At 44.5% G+C, this 20,878-nt stretch overlaps 1 protein-coding gene across 1 annotated transcript; it reads right to left on the bottom strand.

The window, feature by feature from the left end:
* Positions 1-381: 381 nt before the first annotated feature.
* On the bottom strand, positions 382-19,162 carry XK (X-linked Kx blood group antigen, Kell and VPS13A binding protein). The gene is made up of 3 exons (XM_074983392.1): positions 18,918-19,162; positions 13,715-13,977; positions 382-1,211 (listed from the first exon to the last, which is right to left on the bottom strand). Exons 1-3 carry the CDS (start codon positions 19,160-19,162, stop codon positions 382-384), a joined length of 1,338 nt encoding a protein of 445 aa, XP_074839493.1.
* Between the last annotated feature and the right edge of the window lie 1,716 nt (positions 19,163-20,878).

Here is a 20,878-nt window from a genome sequence, read left to right as displayed (position 1 = left end):
ACGACTATGCTCAGATTCCATGCTGAGGTGGCCTTGCTCTGATGACACTCATTCCCGTGTCTTCTCATTCTCTGCAGACTTCCTGAATGAACCAGACCAGTGTCAGGCCCATTTTGCTAGGATTTAAAGACATCTCCTGTCGGGATTTCAAACTAAGAAGATGAAAAGCCTGTGTGTAGAATCACTGTGTCATATAAATCCACGAACAGCGGCTGCTGTGTGCATACATGTAATGCACTGTATATGTGTATGCATGTCAGAGAATGCATGCAGCACTCCTCTGCTGGCTGAAAGATTAACAATGCTCAGAGTCCGAGATACACAGGGCTTTGGGCAAATGTGCAGTAGTTGTCCAGTTATGTCTGCTTTGCCACTACCCATTTATGCACTGGAAGAAACACTCTGACGTGGATTCCCATTCTGAGACTCATTTGTCTTGTAACTGCCCTGGGCATCATCATCAGTCCCATCTGACGACTTCAAGCCTGCCTTATCCAGAGGCTTGGTGGCCTTAGGTGGTTTGCAAGCGAAGCAGAGGTACTTGAAACAAGACAGCAAACCTTCTGAAACACTGGATGAGAAAAGCTTTTTGCATGGGTGGCAGAACTGGTAGAATACCAGCATGAATAGGATGGCCATGCAATAGCCAATCAGCAGCTGCAAGACTAATAAAGGGGCGCACACATACAAGTAGAAGTCTGTTTTATAGATATACCACAGCAAAAGGAGGAAAGCATTCTCAATGAACCTTAGCATATAGTATACAGCCAGTCGGTACCAATTTTGGGATTTGTTAATTAAGTCAGGATCGTCTAGCTTCAGCTGCACTGCTGACCAGCAGAACATGTTAATGCCAGCATACAAGAAGGTGAGGAGGCAGAGTACAATGGTTGTGCCCACCCTGCTCAAAGCTTTCTCTATATTCTCAGGGAAAGGGGACTTGCTTTGCCAAAAGAGAATCCAGGGGTAAAAGAAAAAGCCAAAGAAATTCAGGAGCACCACAGGCAGGACCCAGATTTGAAGCACGGAACTGAAAAGGACCAGAACTACAACCCGGGTGGCAATCTCAAAGCTTCGCCAGAGGAATATGCAGAGGTAGGCTGCAGGTTTCACGCTGACATCATAATCGTCATACTTAATCTTAATGGCCAGGATGTTGCAACGTAATGCACCATAGACGATAGACAGCAGAGAAAGAACCATGAAGATGCCTGGGAAAAAGAAAAGATGGTTAGAACTTCCTGTTTTAGCAAGTGTTAAATGCAACACATTCACGTATTACAAAGCAACTGGAAAGCTACTTAAGTGATACAGCTGGGGACTCCCTTTCTGCAGGGCAGTGGTCCCCAAACTGTGAGGTGCAGCCCCCAAGGGAGCATGGAGGAACATTGGGGGGCACATGGTGGGACCCAGGCCAGTCCTCATCAGACCGGAGAAGGAGTGCCACTCCCCACTGCTCTGCCCCTAGCCCAGATATTTGCCCTCAGTCAATCCACTGTGCAACGTAGTGGGAGGGGAATACAGACAAATGTCTCTGCTAGTAAAGGGAGGTGCAACAGGAAAAATGTGTGCCCTACTGCACTAGGGGAATCCCTAGGTAATGTGCAGCCTTTCTATACCACCCACTCATGGCTGCATCCTGTCACTGTGCTAGGAAGTGTGGTCAAGAGGTGGGAGCATCCCCAGAGCGCTCTGGCATGGATGGCTGACATTACCGCCCCTCTGGAGGCAGTTCAGCCAGCACAACTTGGAGCTTTAGAGAGATTATTCCAGCTGCTGCCAAACTGATTCCTGATTCCTGGACTCCTCTCTCTCTCTCCCTCTGTGTGTGTGCGCGCGCGCTCCAGAAAGAAAGACTCGTGTGTGTGTGTGTGTGTGTGTACACTCCAGAAAGAAAGAAAGACTCTGCGTGTGTGTGTGTGTGTGCATGCCCGGAAAGACAATCTAAGGACAACCTAGCAATTATGGTCTAAACATGGGCTCCTTCTGTCAGAATGGGGTAATTTCTCCCTGCCAAACACACACACTGCAAGTAAGGGTGAATTTGGGGGCAGCTAATACATATTCTACCATGAATAGAAAGCTCTAACTAACAGCACTGGGCGGAATGGTGATTTGACGAGGATCATAGGCTGTTACCAGGATCCTATCCAGTGTGATCAAAAAGGTTACTGGGGTGGATAATCTATGAGCCTGGGATTTCAGCACTGGTGCACCCCAGCTATGGAATCAGCCACCTCAGGATGAGTGATAGGCTCTGAGTGAGTTTTCAAATTCCAGCTCAATTCTATGTCTGATGCTACCTTGATCTGGCTTTATATTGGGAAACACTCCTTCACTTCTTCAGATCAATTTCATTTCAAATACTGACTGACATTTATAAGTAGAAGACCAAAAAGAAAAAAAAATATTGCAATAAAAACTGTCAAATCAAATAGGATTGAAGGAAGGGGGTGAGAGGTGGGGGGATGTTAATTGTCCTGTCTGAGATAATGACGAGTGTCAAAGGAAAGGAAGCAGTTCTTGTAATGTGTGAGGTAGTTGACGTCTCTCTTCATACCACATGTTAATGTGTCAAATTTGAATACGTACTCTAACTCAGAATCTCATGCTTTAATCTGTTCTTAAATTGTCTATGTTCCAGGACACAAATTCTCAGGTCTTTAACAGAATGGCCACTCCATTGAAGTGTTCACTGACTAGATTACGTGTATTGAGTTTCTTCTCCAAAAAATAAATGGACACAGAGCAGACATCAAGAAACTTAATACACATAAGCCTGTCAGCGAAAACCAGTGGAGCGGGCCATTCTGTTAAAGACCTGAGAATTTGTGTCCTGGAACATAGAGAATTTAAGAACAGATTAGAACGGGAGATTTGTGAGTTAGAGTACATATTCAAATTCAACATATTAACATGTAGTATGAACAGAGACATCAACTATTACAAGGACTGCTTCCTCACACATTACAAGGACTGCTTCCCTTCCTTTGATGCTTATAATTATCTCAGACAGGACTAGCATAGCCCCACATCTCACCACCTTCCTTCAATCCTATTTGACTAGTCAGTTTTTATTGCAATTTTTTTTTCTTTGTGGTCCTCTGTACTTGTATGTCAGTCTGTATTGGAAATGAAATTGACCTGAAGAAGTGGGTCTGTCCCACGAAAGCTCATCACCAAATAAATCATTTTGTTAGTCTTCAAAGTGCTACATTTCTGCTGCTTTGTTTTGTTGGAGTACAGACTAACCTCTCTGTTATTAAACTAAGAGACCAGTACATAGTGGAAGTGTTGGTAATGTGCTAGACAATAGTGACCTCCTGTGGTCTGGCAAATTCTCTTGTTTGGTTGGCATCGGTCAGGTCATGAGGGTACCAGACCATAGAGGTTCAGCCTGTAGCAGCATTTTGATACTATATTATCAGTTACTAAATTGCTTTTTTAATTGACTACTGGGAAGTAGGAGCTGTGAATTAAGATACAGGAAAAAGTGCATTAGCAGACTCAAATAAATCTCAATGGAGTTTGCAAATCTGACGCCTAGATGTCAGACTCTTCAATCTATAAACAGGCATCTAAAAATAAGTGGCTTGCTTGTTCAGAACTGCTGAGCAGTCACAACACTTCTGGGCACTGCATAAGTTTGGTACCTATGAAAAAAATCAGGCCACTTTTATTTTAGGCATTATAAATTTAGTATACAAATTTTAGGCATCCACTTTTAGCTTGAGTCTTTGATTTTCATTCAAGGAAGTGTTTTAAATGCAAACAAAGTAAAACTATAAATTATATAGTGACATTTTAGAATTTTGATGGAAACATTTGCTGAATATTGAACTAAATGATGATACTACAGCACATTATAGTTTATCAGATAAAATAAGATAAGCAGCTTAGATAGATCTGTCATGTTAATTATTTTAATTTAGTGCTTAGCAATCAATGTTGTCTACAACCTTCAATTAGTTTATGTTTCATTATCCTACAAAGGAACTGCAGTCACTACTTTATTACAGATATTTAACCATGTTCATGAGGTTCTTCTATTAAAAGGAATTAATCTCTAAGCATGATTTTGTAAGAAACAGACAGATTTTAGGATCTTTGAATGACTAGATAGTGGGATTCTCCCTGTACATTTTACCTACCACAAACATCTTTCAATTATTTAGGAACAGAATGTCCGACAAAAAATTATCCACCTATCTAAACACCCAAAATCAGCTTGTAATGCTAAATAAAAATTACGTGTATGGTACTTGGCATGTTCCATTATGGGGAGGGCTTTCTCATGAAACATGAATTATACATTTGCACATTTATCATGTGAATTTTTAGCATTTTTCCTTAAACACAAATTCTTATATTTTGTACATGTTATAAGGATTTTTTAAACACTGTCTTATTGCAGAGTATTGCTGGACCTGGCCAAAAACACAACAGCAAAGCTGCATCTACACTACAGTCCCCTTTTGAAAACTTCTGAAAGGGAAATGCAAATGATGCCTATCAGAAATGTAAATTAAGTGCTGATTTACATATCTCACACTTCATTTGCATAATCACATTCTCAAAAGACGGTCTTTCAAAAGAAAAACAGCAATGTAGAAGGGGTTCTTTCAAAATAAAACCCTGTTTTCGAAAGCACCCTTCTTTCTGAAAAAAAAAGGAAAAGGGTGCTTTTGAAAACAGGTTTTATTTTGAAAGAACCCCATCTACACTGCTGTTTTTCTTTCAAAAGACTCTCTTTCAAAAAAGTGATTATGCAAATGAAGCATGAGATATGTAAATCAGTGCTTCATTTGCACTTCTGATTTGCCTCATTTGCATTCCCCTTTCGAAAGGGGACTGTAGTGTACATGCAGCTCAAGCGAACACACAAGCAAATAACTTTTAAGAGCTATTTAATCAAAAAATTGTTTTTCCATTTTTTTTTAAACAAAGTGAATGGTCACTCATCTTCTTGGCTCAGAAAGAGTCTACTAAAAAGCTGCCTGCAACCTGTTCGGCAGGCTGGCAGTCATTCAGAACACTACCTGCGTCCCTTTAGTGATTCAAAAGGAATCATGTTAGTCCAAATCTGCCCTCACAGCTGGTGGAACCACTTTTCTATTCTGCACAGGTATCGTCTCACTATGCACAGCATTAGGTTGTAGCCCAAGATTGCTCTATTGCCCAAAGTCTCATGCTTGTAACACGCTGGCCGTGTCTACACTAGCCCCAAACTTCGAAATGGCCATGCAAATGGCCATTTCAAAGTTTACTAATGAAGCGCTGAAATGCATATTCAGCGCTTCATTAGCATGCGGGCGGCCGCGGCGCTTCAAAATTGATGCGCCTCGCTGCTGTGCGGCTCGTCCCGACAGGGCTCCTTTTCGGAAGGACCCTGCCTACTTCGAAGTCCCCTTATTCCTATGAGCTGATGGGAATAAGGGGACTTCGAAGTAGGTGGGGTCCTTTCGAAAAGGAGCCCCATCGGGACGAGCCGCGCAGCGGTGAGGCGCATCAATTTCAAAGCGCTGCGGCCGCCCGCATGCTAATGAAGCGCTGAATATGCATTTCAGCGCTTCATTAGTAAACTTTGAGATGGCCATTTGTGTGGCCATTTCGAAGTTTGGGGCTAGTGTAGACGTAACCTCTGTCAGCCATCAGTCCAAATGCCGCAGTCGACCCAGTGGGGATGACACTGTGGGGCAGCCAAGGAAGAAAATACAAGGGAGTAACATGCTTGCAGTGGACTTGTGTATGGCTCTACATCCACTCTGAAGATCAGTGAGGAAAGAAGGGGCTGATGCAGCCAAACCTTTTCCCCTATAGCCGTTTTAAATCCCTCCAGGGCAGTGCTTATCCACTCTCTTGGAAGTTGGGGATAATATTCTTCTTAAGAGCCAGTGGTTTGAATGACACTCTACTTCCAGCACTATGAAGTAAGTTTTTGATTTTTTAATAACTTATGGCTAACAAGAACTGTTCTTCTCTGCCTCTTAGTTACATGAGGGTGACTACTGCCCCATGGGAGTTGTACCACAGCTTGCTAATACTACGGATACCTGGCAGAATCCAGCTGCTAAATCCAGCAGAATTTTCAATCTTTGGTCTCAACAGTTAGTTACCTATGCTCGGGCAACGTATTTTGGTACGTAAGGGTTTGGATCAGGATGTGAAAATTTGGTCTAAATCCGTAATTTCCCTCTTCAAAAAAACAATAACAAAAACAAAACAAAAAAACCCCAACAACCCTACTAATAATACTGAAAAGTATCAATATCTCTTAAAAATGTTGTTCTAAATATTAACAAGGAAGTGTTCTGTGGCTTGCTGGGACAAGAGAATCTGAAGCAGCATCTTACTATATTTGGCACTGACAACCATTCCTAGAAATAACATATTTCTTCTCCATCCTTAACAAAGTCATTAGAATTGTTATGTTTCAGAAACAAATATTTTTCAAAAGCCATATAATCAGATATGGCATCTGTTTAAAAGTAGGGTGACCATATTCCCCTAGGCTAAATACAGGCACCCTGGAGACAGGAACTGTCCTAGCTAAAATGGGATAGATGGCCACCAATGGCTGCACCCTTCTTCCCACCCAGACCTCTCACCTCCAGCAGCATTGCAGTGGTGCAGCAAGTGGGAAGCTACATTTTAAAAATGGCGGTGGCTGGAAAATAAGCCTTGCAAGTCTCCAGCCAGCACAGGGAAAGGTCAGCGGGGAGGGCCAAATACGGGACAATTGGTCCCATTTAAAAATTAAGTTGGGATGCCTTTTTGGCTCCCTAAATACGGGACCATCCCGCCTAAATCGGGAAGGATGGTCACCCTATTTATAAGAGAGTTACCGTCACTATTACCACCTTCTTTAACAAAGTGTTTTTCAAAGGAAGCTGCTACTACAGCACAAAACCTACCCATTCCCTAGGGCAAGGGAGTTAAGACATGGTCATGTCAAAATAAACAGTAATGGAATGTTATTTTAACTCTGCTGGTGCCCATCTAAGAAAGAAGATCAAGGACTGAGGATTAGAGGCTGTGTCATGGGTCTTCCTGTAAATAGTTCCTGAAGCTTGGTTTGAGATCCCAAAGCACTTTATGTATTTGGTTACTATTGTATGAGTGAGGAAGGAACTGAGACAACAGACATTCCATGGCTTGCCCAAGGACAGATGGCAAGTCAGCAGCAGAGTGTAGCATGCAACGGAAGCCTCATGAGTGCTAACCTCCTGTTCTAACCACTAGACCATACTGCTCCCATCATGCTCCAAGTCACCATGGCACCTTTCACAAGCACGGCATTCAGCCAAACAATTTCTGCACAAATAAGCAACGAACAACTGGTTTAACTCTCAGTATAGGAATGTCCTTCTTGTGCTCGATCTAGGTCCACCTCAGTACTAACAGATTATGAGATGAGGCCCCCAGGGCAACATGCATTAATTCTTCAGCTAAACAAATGTCCTATAGCCAACTCTCAGCCTCCTGTTTCAATTGGTTTTAAGTCCAGTTTAGAAAAGGTAAAAAGAAATTTTAATAAGACCAAAACGCCTGAAGGAAAGTCTGTTACGATGCAAGCACAGGGCTTTCTTTCCAAGTCATCAGTTGCTCTCTCTCATTCAGTATTGTGCAATGACACTCATCCGCTCTAGCCTTCCTCAAAGCCAGGCATGAAGGGAGGGTGTGGCATGCACAGAAGTTACTGTCTTTGCCTAAGTGGAGGAATTTGCTTATGAATTTATGATATAGAACTCTGTGAAGTTTCTTGAACACTCACTTTCAGTGAATGTACTAATTGCCATTGCATCTGCTGTTATTCTCTGTCAATCCTAGGCTATGTCTACACAGCAGCATTATTCCTGAATAAGCTATTCTGGAAGAAGTGTTTGGAGTAACTTATTCCGAAATTTCCAGAATAGCTTATTCCGAAATAGTGCAGCTACACAAAAAATGTATTCAAAATAGTGCTCAGCTATTTCAAAACAGAGCATCTACACACAAGGGAGTCTATTTCGAAATACAGCCATTGGATGCATTATGGCTTATTTCAAAACAGGTGCTACTCCTAGTACAATGAGTTTGCCAATTTTGAAATAAGCCAACAACTATTTCAAAATTATATCGAAATAGCTGTTGCATTGTCTATATTCTCACATAGTTATTTCCAAATAGCAGATGTTATTTTGAAATAACTTTGCTGTGTTGACATACCCCTAGTGACCTGAGACAGTAACTTTCTTCTTGGTGACAGCTACTTGCAGCCAGCAGTACCAGAGGGAGGAAGGGGAATAAATGAGATGACCTTACTCAAGCAAATGCCATCTGCAGATCAGCACTTGCAGACCGAGAGCTAGTTATGTTGCTCAAGGCAAGATACTTCCATTCTGTTCTCATCCCCTGCCATGGTTCACCCTGCACATGGTTAATTCATCTTAGCTGTCAGGTACAATGAAGTAGCCAGAGCAATGCTTTGTCTTTCAATAATCCACAGCTATGTGCCTAAATAAGCACTTTAGGTGCCTTTAAAAAATAAAGCTGGCAGCTGGTTAAGCTGACATACTGTCACAGCATGCTAATTAATTCCTTGGTGCCAGCTGCTTCTGATGCATTCGTGTTGGTAATGGACACTGTGCTGTAAGAATCTAGGTCCAGCAGAAGTAGGCCCAGGACTTTTGCAGGGCCTGGAAAAGGAAACGTTCTTTTGGCTGCTTTAAAAGTACCATTGCCAATGGCTAATTGACTAGTTTTGAATAAGTAATTTGTTCAGTGATCTTAGTCCAGTCTCTTGTGACCAATTTACTGCATAGTAATACCAAAAAAAATTCAATGTGTACTCACAGGATGGGAGAGAAGGCTGCTGCCAGGGAAATACGTTGATAGATCTGTGTGGAACACCTGTACACTGCTTGCTTGCATGACACCTGGCCATAACTCGATTCATCAAACTTCACTCTTTCAATCTCTTTGCATGCTGAACTGTGCTTGTAACTAGGGGGCATCAGCTCTAAGGGCTCATCTACACTTAGCGCCGGGTCGAGATGCTGGCAGTCGATCTTCCAGGGTTCAATATAGCATACCTAGTAAGTGTCATCCTGCATTGTACACTCTGGGTGCTGCCATCAATCATGGTACATCTTGCAAGGAGTTTCTTCTGTTGACCTCCTGGTGCGGGGACAGCGAAGAACACTGAAGCAAGATATATTGAGTCCAGCTATGCAATCCACGCAGCTGGAGTGGCATATCTTACATCAATTTTGTCCCCTTGTATAGACTTGTCCCTAAATCAGGACTCTCATTTCTTAAAGATACAAATGTATGTGCACGTTGCTGCAGAAACACCTTTGCTGGACACATAGACCATAAGTTGTGATTTTAAAATAAAGCATCTTGGGTCAGCAGCATCAGTACACTTGCCATATGGGAGATGCTCTACAATCAGCTCCAAATATTTCTTTTGTGTGCAGAGTGATACAGGGAGCATACAGTGTGGTGGAGGAAGAGCCCACTACCTCCAGCATGAGCACTTCAGACCACATGGTTTGTATGCTTTTATGCAGCACAAGTGAGAAGTGTAGCAAAAAAGACAAAAGGTTAGTTGACAGTCAGTGGGGCACAATTATCTGCTTCTTTGACCATCAACTGAGACCTACATTTCATACTTACTGAGTAAGGGAGGTGACAGCTGCCACCATTATACTGTCCTCACTAGACAGCCACAATCCGCACTGGACACCTGCCTTCTGCCATAGTCACAGATAAAGTGCAATATTTTAAATAAGTTGTTACACAGGACCCTGCTCAAGGCTTCCCCAGCTGCAAAACCAAGCTAGGTCCATAGCCTGCCTCAGCTTCCCAGCCATCCAGTTATCTGGCAGGGAAAAGGTAGACACCTAAAGCTCACAGGTACAAATCTAAAGCTCACACAGATGCTATTCTCACCTGGTTAGCAGGGCTATCACTTGATTAAAAAATCAACAGTGATTAATTGCAGTTAATGATAAAATGCTATTTAAATATTTTGGGATTTTTCTAAATTTTCAGATGTACTGATTTCAATTATAACACAGAATCCAAAGTTACAGTGCTCACTTTATGTTTGAATACAAATATTTGCACTGTAAAAAATAAAAGACCCTATATACTTGTTCATTACCTGTTCATTTATAAGACGACCCCCCCACCCCTCTAGATGGATAAGTAAAAATGGCAAAAACTGCATGACCCTTTCCTAAGACGACCCTCTAATTCAGGTGTGGCAAACTTTGGCTCCTGACCTCCCAAGGTAAGCCGCTGGCAGGTCAGAATGTTCTGTTTACTCGGAGCGTCTGCAGGCAAGGAGCCTCAGAGGTTCTGGTGGCTGAGTAACACTGTTCCCAGCCAATGGGAATGGTGGGAAGCAACACAGGCTGAGGGACGTTCTGGCCACCGTTTCTGCAGGGCCCATTGGCGAGGAAAGGTGAACCACTTCCGCTGGGAGCTGCAAGGCTCCAGGCCTGCAAACATCCCAGGGAAACGAAATGTCCCAGCCTGACAGTGACTTACTCTGAAAGTTCAGAAGCCAAAGTTTGCTCACCCCAAACTACTATGATAATGTATTAAATATTCAATTCAAAAATTCTAAAGAGGTTAAAATCATCAACTTTTGGTCTAGAGCTGTTGATAACACAACCTCCACTCTTTGATGCTTTGCTTTTTTACAAAAAATATTCCATTTATGAATGTGCATATACAGTAGTATTTTTCAAATCCCCAATACAATTACAGTAATGCAATCTCTTCACCATGAAAGTTGGACTTACCAATGTAGAATTACGTACCAAAAATAAAAAAATGAAAAACTGAATAATCTACAAGTCCACTCAATACAATTTCTTGTTCAGGCAAATGCTAAGACAAACCAGGTTGTTTTATATTTGCAGGACATAATTCTGCCCACTTCTTGTTTCCAATGTCCTCTGAAAGAGAACAGGTGTTTGCATGGCACTGCTGTAGTCAACATTGCAAACAGTTTACATGCCAGATGCAGTAAAAATTCATATATCCCTTCATGCTTCAACTACCATCCCAGAGGACGTGTCCATGATGATGATGGGGTTCTGCTTGATAAAAATCCAAAAGCAGAACTGACTGATGCACGTTCATTCTCATCACCTAAGTCAGATGCAGCCAGAAGAAGACAGATTTTCTTTTTTTGGTGGATTGGATTCTGTAGTTTCTGCATTGGAGCGTTGCTCTTTTAATACTTCTGAAAGCATATTCCACTTCTTGTACCTCTCAGATTTTGGAAGACACTTCAGATTCTTAAACCTTGGGTCAAGTGCTGTGACTATCTTTAGAAATTTCACATGAGCACCTTGTGTTTTCTCAAAACTGCAGCAAAAATTTTCTCAAAATAAACAACATGTGCCACGTTACAATCCCAGGCTACAATAACAGGAAATATATGGCAGAATGTGGGCAAAACAGAGCCAGAGACATACAGTTCTCTCTCAAAGAGTTCAATCACAAGTTTAATTGATTCATTATTTTTTTAACCACCATCATCAACATGGAAGCATGTCCTCTGAAATGACGGCCACAGCGTGAAGGGGTACATGAATATTTTGCACAGGGCTGTTCTTAAGATTTTTGGTGCCCTAGACAGCTGAGGGCCTGCACTCTCCAGCCAGGGGGCAGGGGGCACTCCATGGAGCAGGGCTGTGCTCTGGGCTGTGAGGGCAGGAACTATGCGGGGGTGGGCTGAAGGAGGGCAGGGATGCTATTGGGGGGAGTAGGAAGACTGAGGGGCACCAGCCAGCTGGAGCTGCAGGCTGGCAGGAGGAGTGGGGGGGAGGGAGGGGTTTGAAGAAATGGGGCTGGGAGGTGAAGCAGGGGGCAGGGAGCCAAGGGATTGGGTTTGATGGGGAGGTGAAGCAGAGGGGCGGAGGTGGGGGGGCTGGGAGATTAAGTCCAATGGGGCTGGGAGACAGAGTACAGGTGGGGTCTAGGGGACTGGGGCCACTGGAGCCAGTGCTGTCCATAGCTGGTGGTGGCCCCAGGCACACACTGCACAGGATATTATTAAATTTGGAGCACTGTTGGTACACTGAAATTTCGTGGTGCCCTATGGAGCTGTGTATGCCTAAGGATGGCAATGGTTTAGTGTATTTGGCATCGAAATACTTTGCAAAGCTGCCTGGAAAAATGCCATGTGAATGTCTGTTCGTACTTTCTGGTGACATTGCAAAAAACAAAGTGGGCAGCATTATCTCTCGTAAACGTAAACACACTTGTTTATCGTAGTGACTGGCTGAACAAGAAGCATGACTGAGTGGACTTGTAGGCTCTGAAAGTTTTACATTATTTTGCTTTTTGAGTGCAGTCCTGTAAAACACTACACTGGTGAGTTGCAATTTCACAATAAGGGTGTGTCTGCACAGGAACAAAGCTTCGAAATAGACATGTTAATGGCCATTTGAAAGATTACTAATGAAGCGCTGAATTGACTATTCAATGCCTCATTAGCATTACGACGCTTCTGGCTGCAGCGCTTCGAAAGCACCGCTTTCGAAAGTGCATGGCTCGGTGCAGCTACGTGGGGGTCTTTTTCGAAAGGACCCCGCACCTTTAGAAATCCCCTTGTCCTGCTCACTGAGTGGAATAAGGAGATTTCGAAAGGTGCGGGTCCTTTTGAAAAGGACCTCCATGTAGCCACGTGCTTTCGAAAGCGGCGCTTTTGAAGCACCGCAGAGGGAAGCGTCCTAATGCTAATGAGGTGCTGAATATTCAACTCAGCGTCTCATTAGTAATCTTCGGAATGGCCATTAGCGTGGCTATTTCGAAGATTTGTGCGGTGTGGACACATCCTAATGGAACTGTTGCTTTGGGAGTTTCTGGTATCACATGTACATGTCTGAGGTGAACTGAAAAATACTATTTCTTTGATTTATCTTTTTAAAGTGCAAATATTTGTAAACAAATATAATATTAAGTAAGTACTGTACGCTTTGCATTCTGTATTGCAAATGAAATCAAAATACTTGAATATACAGAAAATCATCCAAAATATTTAATACATGCCATTTGTATTCTATTGTTTAACAGCAAGATTAGGATGGCGATTAATCTCGATTCATTTTTAACCTTTTTTAATTTAATCATGTAAGTTAACTGTGATTAATTGACAGCCCTACTAATTATTAACTGGGCCTTAAGAGAATATCAGCTGGCATGGCACAGACCATGTCATTCTAGTGCCATGGCTGAAGCAATAACCAAGGAAGAAATCCTGCAAGGTGTCTCTGTACATATTTTATTTCTTAAAGTAGTTATTTTTTGTCACCATGGGGAACTTTTGCTCTACCATGAACCATGCCAAGTATTTAAGGGGGAACAATGAGCAAATTTTTTTCTCATATATATAGATCAGTTCCTCTGTCTCCTTGATAAGCTATCTCCTGAACATATCATGAATGCGATCTCCAAGACCGCTTTTTATTACAGCACACCAAATATGCCACAAACAAGTGCTTTAATCCAAAATTTGAGTGGGTGGAGGAGAACTGGGTGCAGTACAAAGTAACAGCTGGCTGAACCCCTCTGGAATATAGCCAGCGAATGAGGTTGTTTCAAATCTGCTGCTCCAGGTGAGGCAAAAGTGAGCCACAGCAGAGAGCAACCTCTGACCTTCCAACTCTCCTTCCCACCAACGAGTAGATGGAACACACACTATACATACTTCTAGCTGCCGTGATCTCCTGTTGCAAGACACATATATACAGCTGAAGAGTCAACTGTGGTGCAGAACCGAGGAAAGCCTGGATCACAGATGCCCTGCTGAATGCAGATCTATGTGTAAACAGCTTGCCTTCAGCCTGGCCCACTTCCTTCTCAACTTCATCTGAATGTCCATCTTTAGGCATCTGCCTCTTCTTGGTGATGCTGACATAAGGTTCTTCAAACCTCCCAGCATGAAAGTAAATGTAAAAGACTTCCACACACCTGGAAGTAAATCAGCAGAGAAAGAGTGATAGAAAAAAAAAGTGACTTCCAACAGCCTTATAACATTCTAAGCCATTTCCACGATTGCTAATACTGACTGCCCTGCTCTCTGACAACTAATTCATCTCCCAACTTCTCTGTGTTATGACAACCACAATTGCGGCCCAGAGACAGCGAATCACACTGACTTTGAAAGTAAAGACACGTGACCAAGATTCATGAGCCCAATGCAGGTCCTGTGGATGAGGCCAGACCTAGTGGCACATGGGAAGAAAAAAAAAAGTCTGGTAGGTATATGTGGCACTAACAGGCAGGATTCATTTGCATGCAGCTGTATTACAGAGTTAGACATAGATCCTCACAGATATTACACCTCCCAGTGGAGTTCCCAAGGAGCTGGCCCTTGGCTGGCTCCTAGGAACTCTGTCTTCTTTTCCATTAAATTTTGAAGTAGCCACTTGCCAAAAGCCCAGCTCATGTTTGTAGCTACAGAGAGTTTTACATTTTTCTTGATGTTCTTGTGCTTGCTTAGCAGTGACATCCACCCAATATGCTGTAACCATGCCAAAGGGACAAAAGAAGGACATCAACATCTTTGCTCTGAAGTGAAATATCTCATTTTATTGCTTGAAACTTCCAGGTGAGGCTCTTACTCTTATTTGTACAGAACTTTGTACTTATTTGTCCAGAACTTTGCATGACATGGCCAAAATCTTAACCAGGGCCTTCAGGGGCTACTGTAGCACAACGTAAGAAATAAAGGCAACAATTCAAATAATTGCCATCTTCCTTCCAGTCTTAAGCCTGGTCTGTGACATCTTTTCAAATGGGAAACCAGAAACTCCCAGTGAAACAATCACTGGATCTTTTAAAATTATTTTTAAAGGTACCTAAATGTCTGAGCTCTATTTCTTTACAAAATGTTTGTTTACATTTATTTTTACAGCTGACAAATGTTAAAATAAAATGTTGGAAAAGTTCATGACTTAATAAATTTGTCAGTCTCTTAGGCTATGTCCACACAGCAGCCTAAACTTGAAACAGGCTATTTTGGAATTTGGCACTGTGCCCCCACATATAAACGAATTGTCCACCCCTGATTTACACAGTAGCTCTACCCTGGCAAATAGCCTAAAGGAGTCTGTTCCCCGCTCTACTGGACAAAACTAGGATTTGAACAAGTGTGGCTGGGGGAAACAAAGCAGAAAAATAGTTTGAACTTATTACTACACTTACCATACTGCTTCCTGATTTTAACAGGTCTCCTCTCACACATATTTTCTCTGTTGAATTAATTATCCAATAGAGAAAGTATCTTTCTTTGAACAAAAAGAGAATGTTGTTTTACTAAGCTTTTATTTTTATTAAGTAGTACAGCATTAATGCTGTTGTTACAAAGGGAATTTCATAAATTAAATGAATATTGTTGTTTCTGTTAATAATAATGAATGAAAATACCGTGGCTCTAGAGAACGTAGAAGTTATCAATCAGCTCGATTTAAATGATAAAACATATCATAAAAGCATGCTGCAAAATTTCTAGGTTGTCTTTAAACTGGTGATCTAGTTCCAAGTGCAACAGTGATGACGTACATGATAAAGAGCAAGCGCCATGGAAATGAAAACATTTCTGTAGGTCCACGCTAATTTCCTGCAGTTTGGTGTTGGCTGACACATCACTGAATACATACCACAAAATATAATACAAGGTCTATGTACTGTAAACAATAATTTCTTAATATGCTATTAAAACATTTAATAATTATTAATAAGAGGTGGAAGAATGATGAATCCTGACCCTTTGAAGTGGATAGCAAAACTGCCACTGACTTCAAAAGGATCAAGATTCCACCTACAGAATTTCTGAAATTTTGATTTACATGTCACTTTTTAAGCTTTTTAAAACAAAAAAGCGGTCAAGTAGCACTTTAAAGACTAACAAAATAATTTGTTAGGTGAGCTTCCGTGGGACAGACCTGCTTCTTCAGACCATAGCCATACCAGAACAGACTCAATATTTAAGGCACACAGAACCAAAAACAGGAATCAAGGTGGAAAAACCAGAAAAAAAAATGATCAAGGTGAGCAAATCAGAGAGTAGAGGGGCAGAAGGGCGGGGGTGGAAGTCAAGAATTACTACTCCTTGACTCTCCCCACCTCTGCCCCTCTACTCTCTGATTTGCTCACCTTGATAATTTTTTTTCTGATTTGTCCACCTTGATTCCTGTTTTTGGTTCTCTGTGCCTTAAATATTGAGTCTGTTCTGGTATGGCTATGGTCTGAAGAAGTGGGTCTGCCCCACGAAAGCTCACCTAATAAATTATTTTGTTAGTCTTTGAAGCTCTACTTGACTGCTTTTTTGTTTTGATAGTATATAGACTAGCACGGCTTTCTCCCTATTACTATTTAAGCTTTTTGTTTTCTTTGTGTATATGTCTTAGTTTCGGGGATGAAAATTGATGAAGTCAGGCTAGTTTTTGTTTATAGCCATTTTCACTTTGATTTCAATGTCAGTTTGTAAAATTGTAGAAATATTACTATCCGTCGTACATTTTTTAAAAAAAATCTACAATAACACAACTTAAATTTTGAGCCAAATTTAAACTGAAAGTATCTCATGAAAATACAAATCAAAATAATAAATAAAAACATCAATCCAATTTACAGAAAAACAAGTTGTTAAATATTTGAGGAAACTTCTACTTCCCATACAGAAATATTATTCCTTTTTCTTTTTTTCATTTTGTTGATTTTTGAAAAATTACGTGCACGTATATGCTTAGGCAGACAAATAACATTGCAAAAAGTCACATAAATAAAAGAAAAACAGCACATATTTTGTTATAGGCTCATATCAAATGACCTAAATATTCTTCTAGATATTAATATTGTTTCAAAGAGCGGTTTCAACTCAATACCTCAAGTGGAATGTTGGGCTCTCCTTTCAAACAAATCAAACACCTTGTGGAAGGAAGTGGAAGCCTGGGAATTATAAATACTACTATATGAATATGGAATCGTTACTATAAATCATTTTAAATTAAGGCACGCAAAGTGTTTTCTTTTGTTCCTGAGAAGTCACTCCAAACTATGTTACCATACAGACATTTTCACTAACATATAACTTACAGTCACCCTAACTACCATCTCCTTATCTCAGTCACAAAGAGTCATGTGACTTTAGAGAAATGGCCCCTGTGGCTGCATCTACACTAGGAGATAAAATCAAATTTAAAGGAGTTAGTGTGACATTAAAACGTCACTGTCTTCACTGTAAATGTCACTAGCTCGATTTAGTCTGCCCTAATATCGATAACAAAATGTCGATATTAATGGACAGGTATAACGTCAATCTCAAGTGTAAAATGTTGAATAAAGGCTAGTGTGGAAGCACCATGTCTTTCATTCGAATTTATTAGCCTCCCCTAGTGTCCCCGTATGTATCCCACAAAGCTACACACACTGCACCTGGCTCTGAGCTCCCCACTACTAGAGGAATCTGGAAAACTGACCAGGGCTCCTGCACTCCTGTGGTGCGGGGCCAGGCACCCTGCAGCTAGGTGGTTCCGGCCACATGGGGCCAGGTATCCCACAGCCAAGCAGCTTGAGCTGCGCCAGGCCAGGCACCCCGTGGCCAGGCAGTTCCAGCCAGTGGGTTCCAGTAGCTCTTCCACCAGAGCTGGTGAGTGTCATGGGTTTGGGTTTTTTGGGGGGGAGAGAGTGTTTTTGGGTGTTTTTTTGGGAGGCTGGTTTTGGGTGGACTTTGGGGTGGGGCTGGGGCTGGGGGAGCCTAAGGGCAGGGGGAGTAAACCCTCACATTTTAACAGACTATCAGAAAGAAGGGACAGCCCTTGCCCCCATTAGTTCATTAAATGGAGAGTTTACTGTACTAGCCAGAGCTGGCAAACTGACAGCGCTGCTGCACCTGGCTCCCGGCTCAGAATGTGGGACTGAGGGAACTGTGGGATAGGTTCCTACAATGCACTGCTGCAACAGTCCATGTTTGGTGATTTCAGTGTGGAAGCAATGTGTCCAATTTGTTGGGAGTCTGTGGGAAGTGAGGATAGTCAAAACTCAATTAAGAAAACAGCTCTATAAAATCGATTTTAATAAACACGAATATGTCTCGTAGTGCAGACGTAGCTGTACGTACCAAACAGAAAAGACCTTTTAGATTCCATCGAAATAAATAGTCTCAATAAGGGTCTCACTGTATAGGAGAGAAAACTGTTTGCTTCTCACCTGGAATTATTTTATTTCCAGCCTGTCTGTGGGGAACCTCACAACCTATTTTCTCCAAGGGCAAGTGTTAAGATTTGTGCCTTCTGAAGGCTGGCAAACACCACGCCCTTTCCCTGTGCTGCCTTCTGCCCAGCAACGCAACTCTTTCCGAGAGACTGACAAAATAACAGCGGCAGCATGTTCCACAGCGCTCGCGTTCCTTTGATCAAGGCACGTGCACAAACCCAATGCTGCCCGCAGACCAACAGGGGGAGTTGATGCCATGGGGCGGTGGGGGGGATCTCTACAAGGAAACACACAACGCGCGCCGCTCTCGCTCGCATGGGCAAACGCGGCTGCATCCCCCAACGCGCACGCCCGCGGGCGGCCAAAACCCCTTATCTACACACCCGCAACGCAACAGGGAGGGAGGGGCAGGGGCTGGCGGGCTTTAGGCCAGGCGGCAGAGCTCTGCGGCTCGCGCCCAGAAAGACGCCGCCGTGCCGCCACCCGTGCGGGTTGCGCGCTCCAGCCCGGCACGTGCGGGTGGTGCACAAAGGCAGGGGAGGGGGGAGCTGCGGCAAGCGAGCCCCGCTCTGCAGAGCCACGGCCGCCGCTCCGCGCTGCGGCTGGCAGGGGGATGCTTGTAACCAAGTAACTAGGCCTAGGGCGGGACTCATTTGTGCCCCCTCCCCGCCGGCCCGCAGCCCGCCCCGCACCTGACGACGGGTCCGAGCTGCAGGATGTGCAGCAGCAGCACCAGCGGTCTGTCCCGGCTCAGGTCGCGGTGGATGAAGACCAGGTTGAGCTGCACCAGCACGCAGGGCAGCAGGGCGAAGAGCAGGGTGAGCGCCTGCCAGATGCGGTCCCCGGCCGAGCGGTAGGTGCTGCCCAGGTACAGGGCGGCGCCCGTCTCGGCCAGGAAGAGGAGCAGGGAGACGAGGACGGAGCCCGGGAATTTCATCGCCGCCCCTGCAGGCAGCCCGCGCGCCGGGCGCGTTATCGGCGCGCCGCATTCGGCTGGGCAGGGCGCCCGCTCCGCCCATCGCCCTCGGCCCGGCCGGGGCTGGGCGGGGCGCGACTCCCGCTAGGGGGAGTCCCCCGGCGGCCGCCTGCCGCAGCTGACCCGCCGCGGGCGGCTGGGGGGCTTGGGGCGTGTCTGCGGCCCGGCCGGGGAGGCACCTGCTGCGCCCTCCGGGGGGAGGGGAGCAGCCGCAGCGGCCTGGCAAAGGGCCTTAGCTCGGCCCCGGCGGGGAGGAGCCCGGCCCGGCCTTTGGGGGGCGGGGAGTAAGGGCCGGCTTCCCGCGGGAAATCCAGGGCCCCTAGCGGGGTGCTGGCTGGAGTGGGGGTGTTGCGAGTCACCGAGCCTAGGACAGCCCCCCTCGGGGTCCTGACCGGTAATGTCAGGGCCACCTCTTCCCACAAGGATCACTGCTCCGCTGCCAGAAGGGGGACGGAAGCCAGAGCTCTGCCCCCCAGAGCTGGAAGGGGCCCAGAGCCTGTGCCCCTCCACCCTTGGGGGAGGGACGCGCTGAAGTCCAAGGGCTTCAGATCCAGGCCAGGAGCTGGTAACTTGTGCCCTTGCCACCCAGAGCTGAAGCCCTTGGGCTCAGGTAGTGGGGTTCAGGCTTCAGCTTAGGCTCTAGCAAGTCTAACATCCACCCTGGTGATCCCATTAAAATGGGATTGTGAGTAACGTTCTTGAGGGCCTGACCCACAGTTTGAGAAACACTGCTGTATGTAATGGAAGCCACTTCGAGCCCGGAGATGGGGGGCTGCGGGGCGATAATGGCAACATTCCCTTAGTTTGAGCTGCTGTACATCTACACAATTGGTGGTTAAAGGGGAGTTAATTTTGGTTGGACCTATTCTTTGATGTTTCATCCCATAACAAAATCTTTAATTCCTAGAGACTCCCGAAGAGGACCAGGCAAAATACAGCCCAGGGGCCAAATTTGGCCCACCAAGCCACCGACTCAGGTGAGGGTGAAGCTTCACCAGGTGCCCTGGCTCCCAGCACAATCTCATTGGCTGGCTTCTGGCCAATGGGAGCTTCCTGTTTGAAGCACTGGCCTTGCAGGAGGCACCCTTCCCCTCCCCTCAGGCTCTTAGCTTTTCAGAGAGACATGGCCCCTGCCTGGGAAACCTGCTGGTCTGCTGGCTGGGGGACATTTAAGTCAAGTCTCCTGCCCTAGACCTGCCTCTGGCACCCCAGGTCCCCACCCCTTGCTACTTACCCTATGTAACCCAGACCCTCTGTCTCCCCACCATCCATGTTCCATGTAATCCAAACTCTCTGTCCCCTCCTCCTGCACATACAGCCTCTCCCAAACCCTGCAACCCAATCCCCTGCCCCAGGTCACAGCTTGTGTTTCCTCTAATTTTTCCATCCAGGGGCAGGATAATTTTTGTAATGTGCACTTAAGCATGCACAGGCATGCACCTCCAGTAGACATACATGCTGCCACCTGTATCAGCTGGGCAGCACCTGAATCTCACCAGGGTGGTCACCCAAGCATTCAGCTCACAGAGAACACTGGTCAAAGCCCACTCTTGCCCCAGGTCCCAACTGCTTCCTGAAACCAAACTCCCTCCCAGCACTCCAGTCTCTTACCTCAGACTCCCTTCTTCACTCAACCTCTGACCCAGACTCCACACCTCCATTAATATAATAGAAGAG

Source organism: Carettochelys insculpta, chromosome 1 (genome assembly GCF_033958435.1).
Source record: "Carettochelys insculpta isolate YL-2023 chromosome 1, ASM3395843v1, whole genome shotgun sequence".
NCBI classification, from domain to species: domain Eukaryota; kingdom Metazoa; phylum Chordata; order Testudines; family Carettochelyidae; genus Carettochelys; species Carettochelys insculpta.
This window is presented reverse-complemented; position numbering and strand designations above follow the sequence as displayed.

Bases quoted from the DNA above. Each gene is read 5' to 3' on its own strand.
- XK (XM_074983392.1), bottom strand. From the start codon at position 19,162: ATGAAATTCCCGGGCTCCGTCCTCGTCTCCCTGCTCCTCTTCCTGGCC. The intron at 13,978-18,917 runs GTGCGGGGCGGG...ATTTACTTCCAG, and splicing joins CAGCTCGGACCCGTCGTCAG to GTGTGTGGAAGTCTTTTACA. The intron at 1,212-13,714 runs GTATGTATAGTG...TCTTTTTCCCAG, and splicing joins GGAGATCACGGCAGCTAGAA to GCATCTTCATGGTTCTTTCT.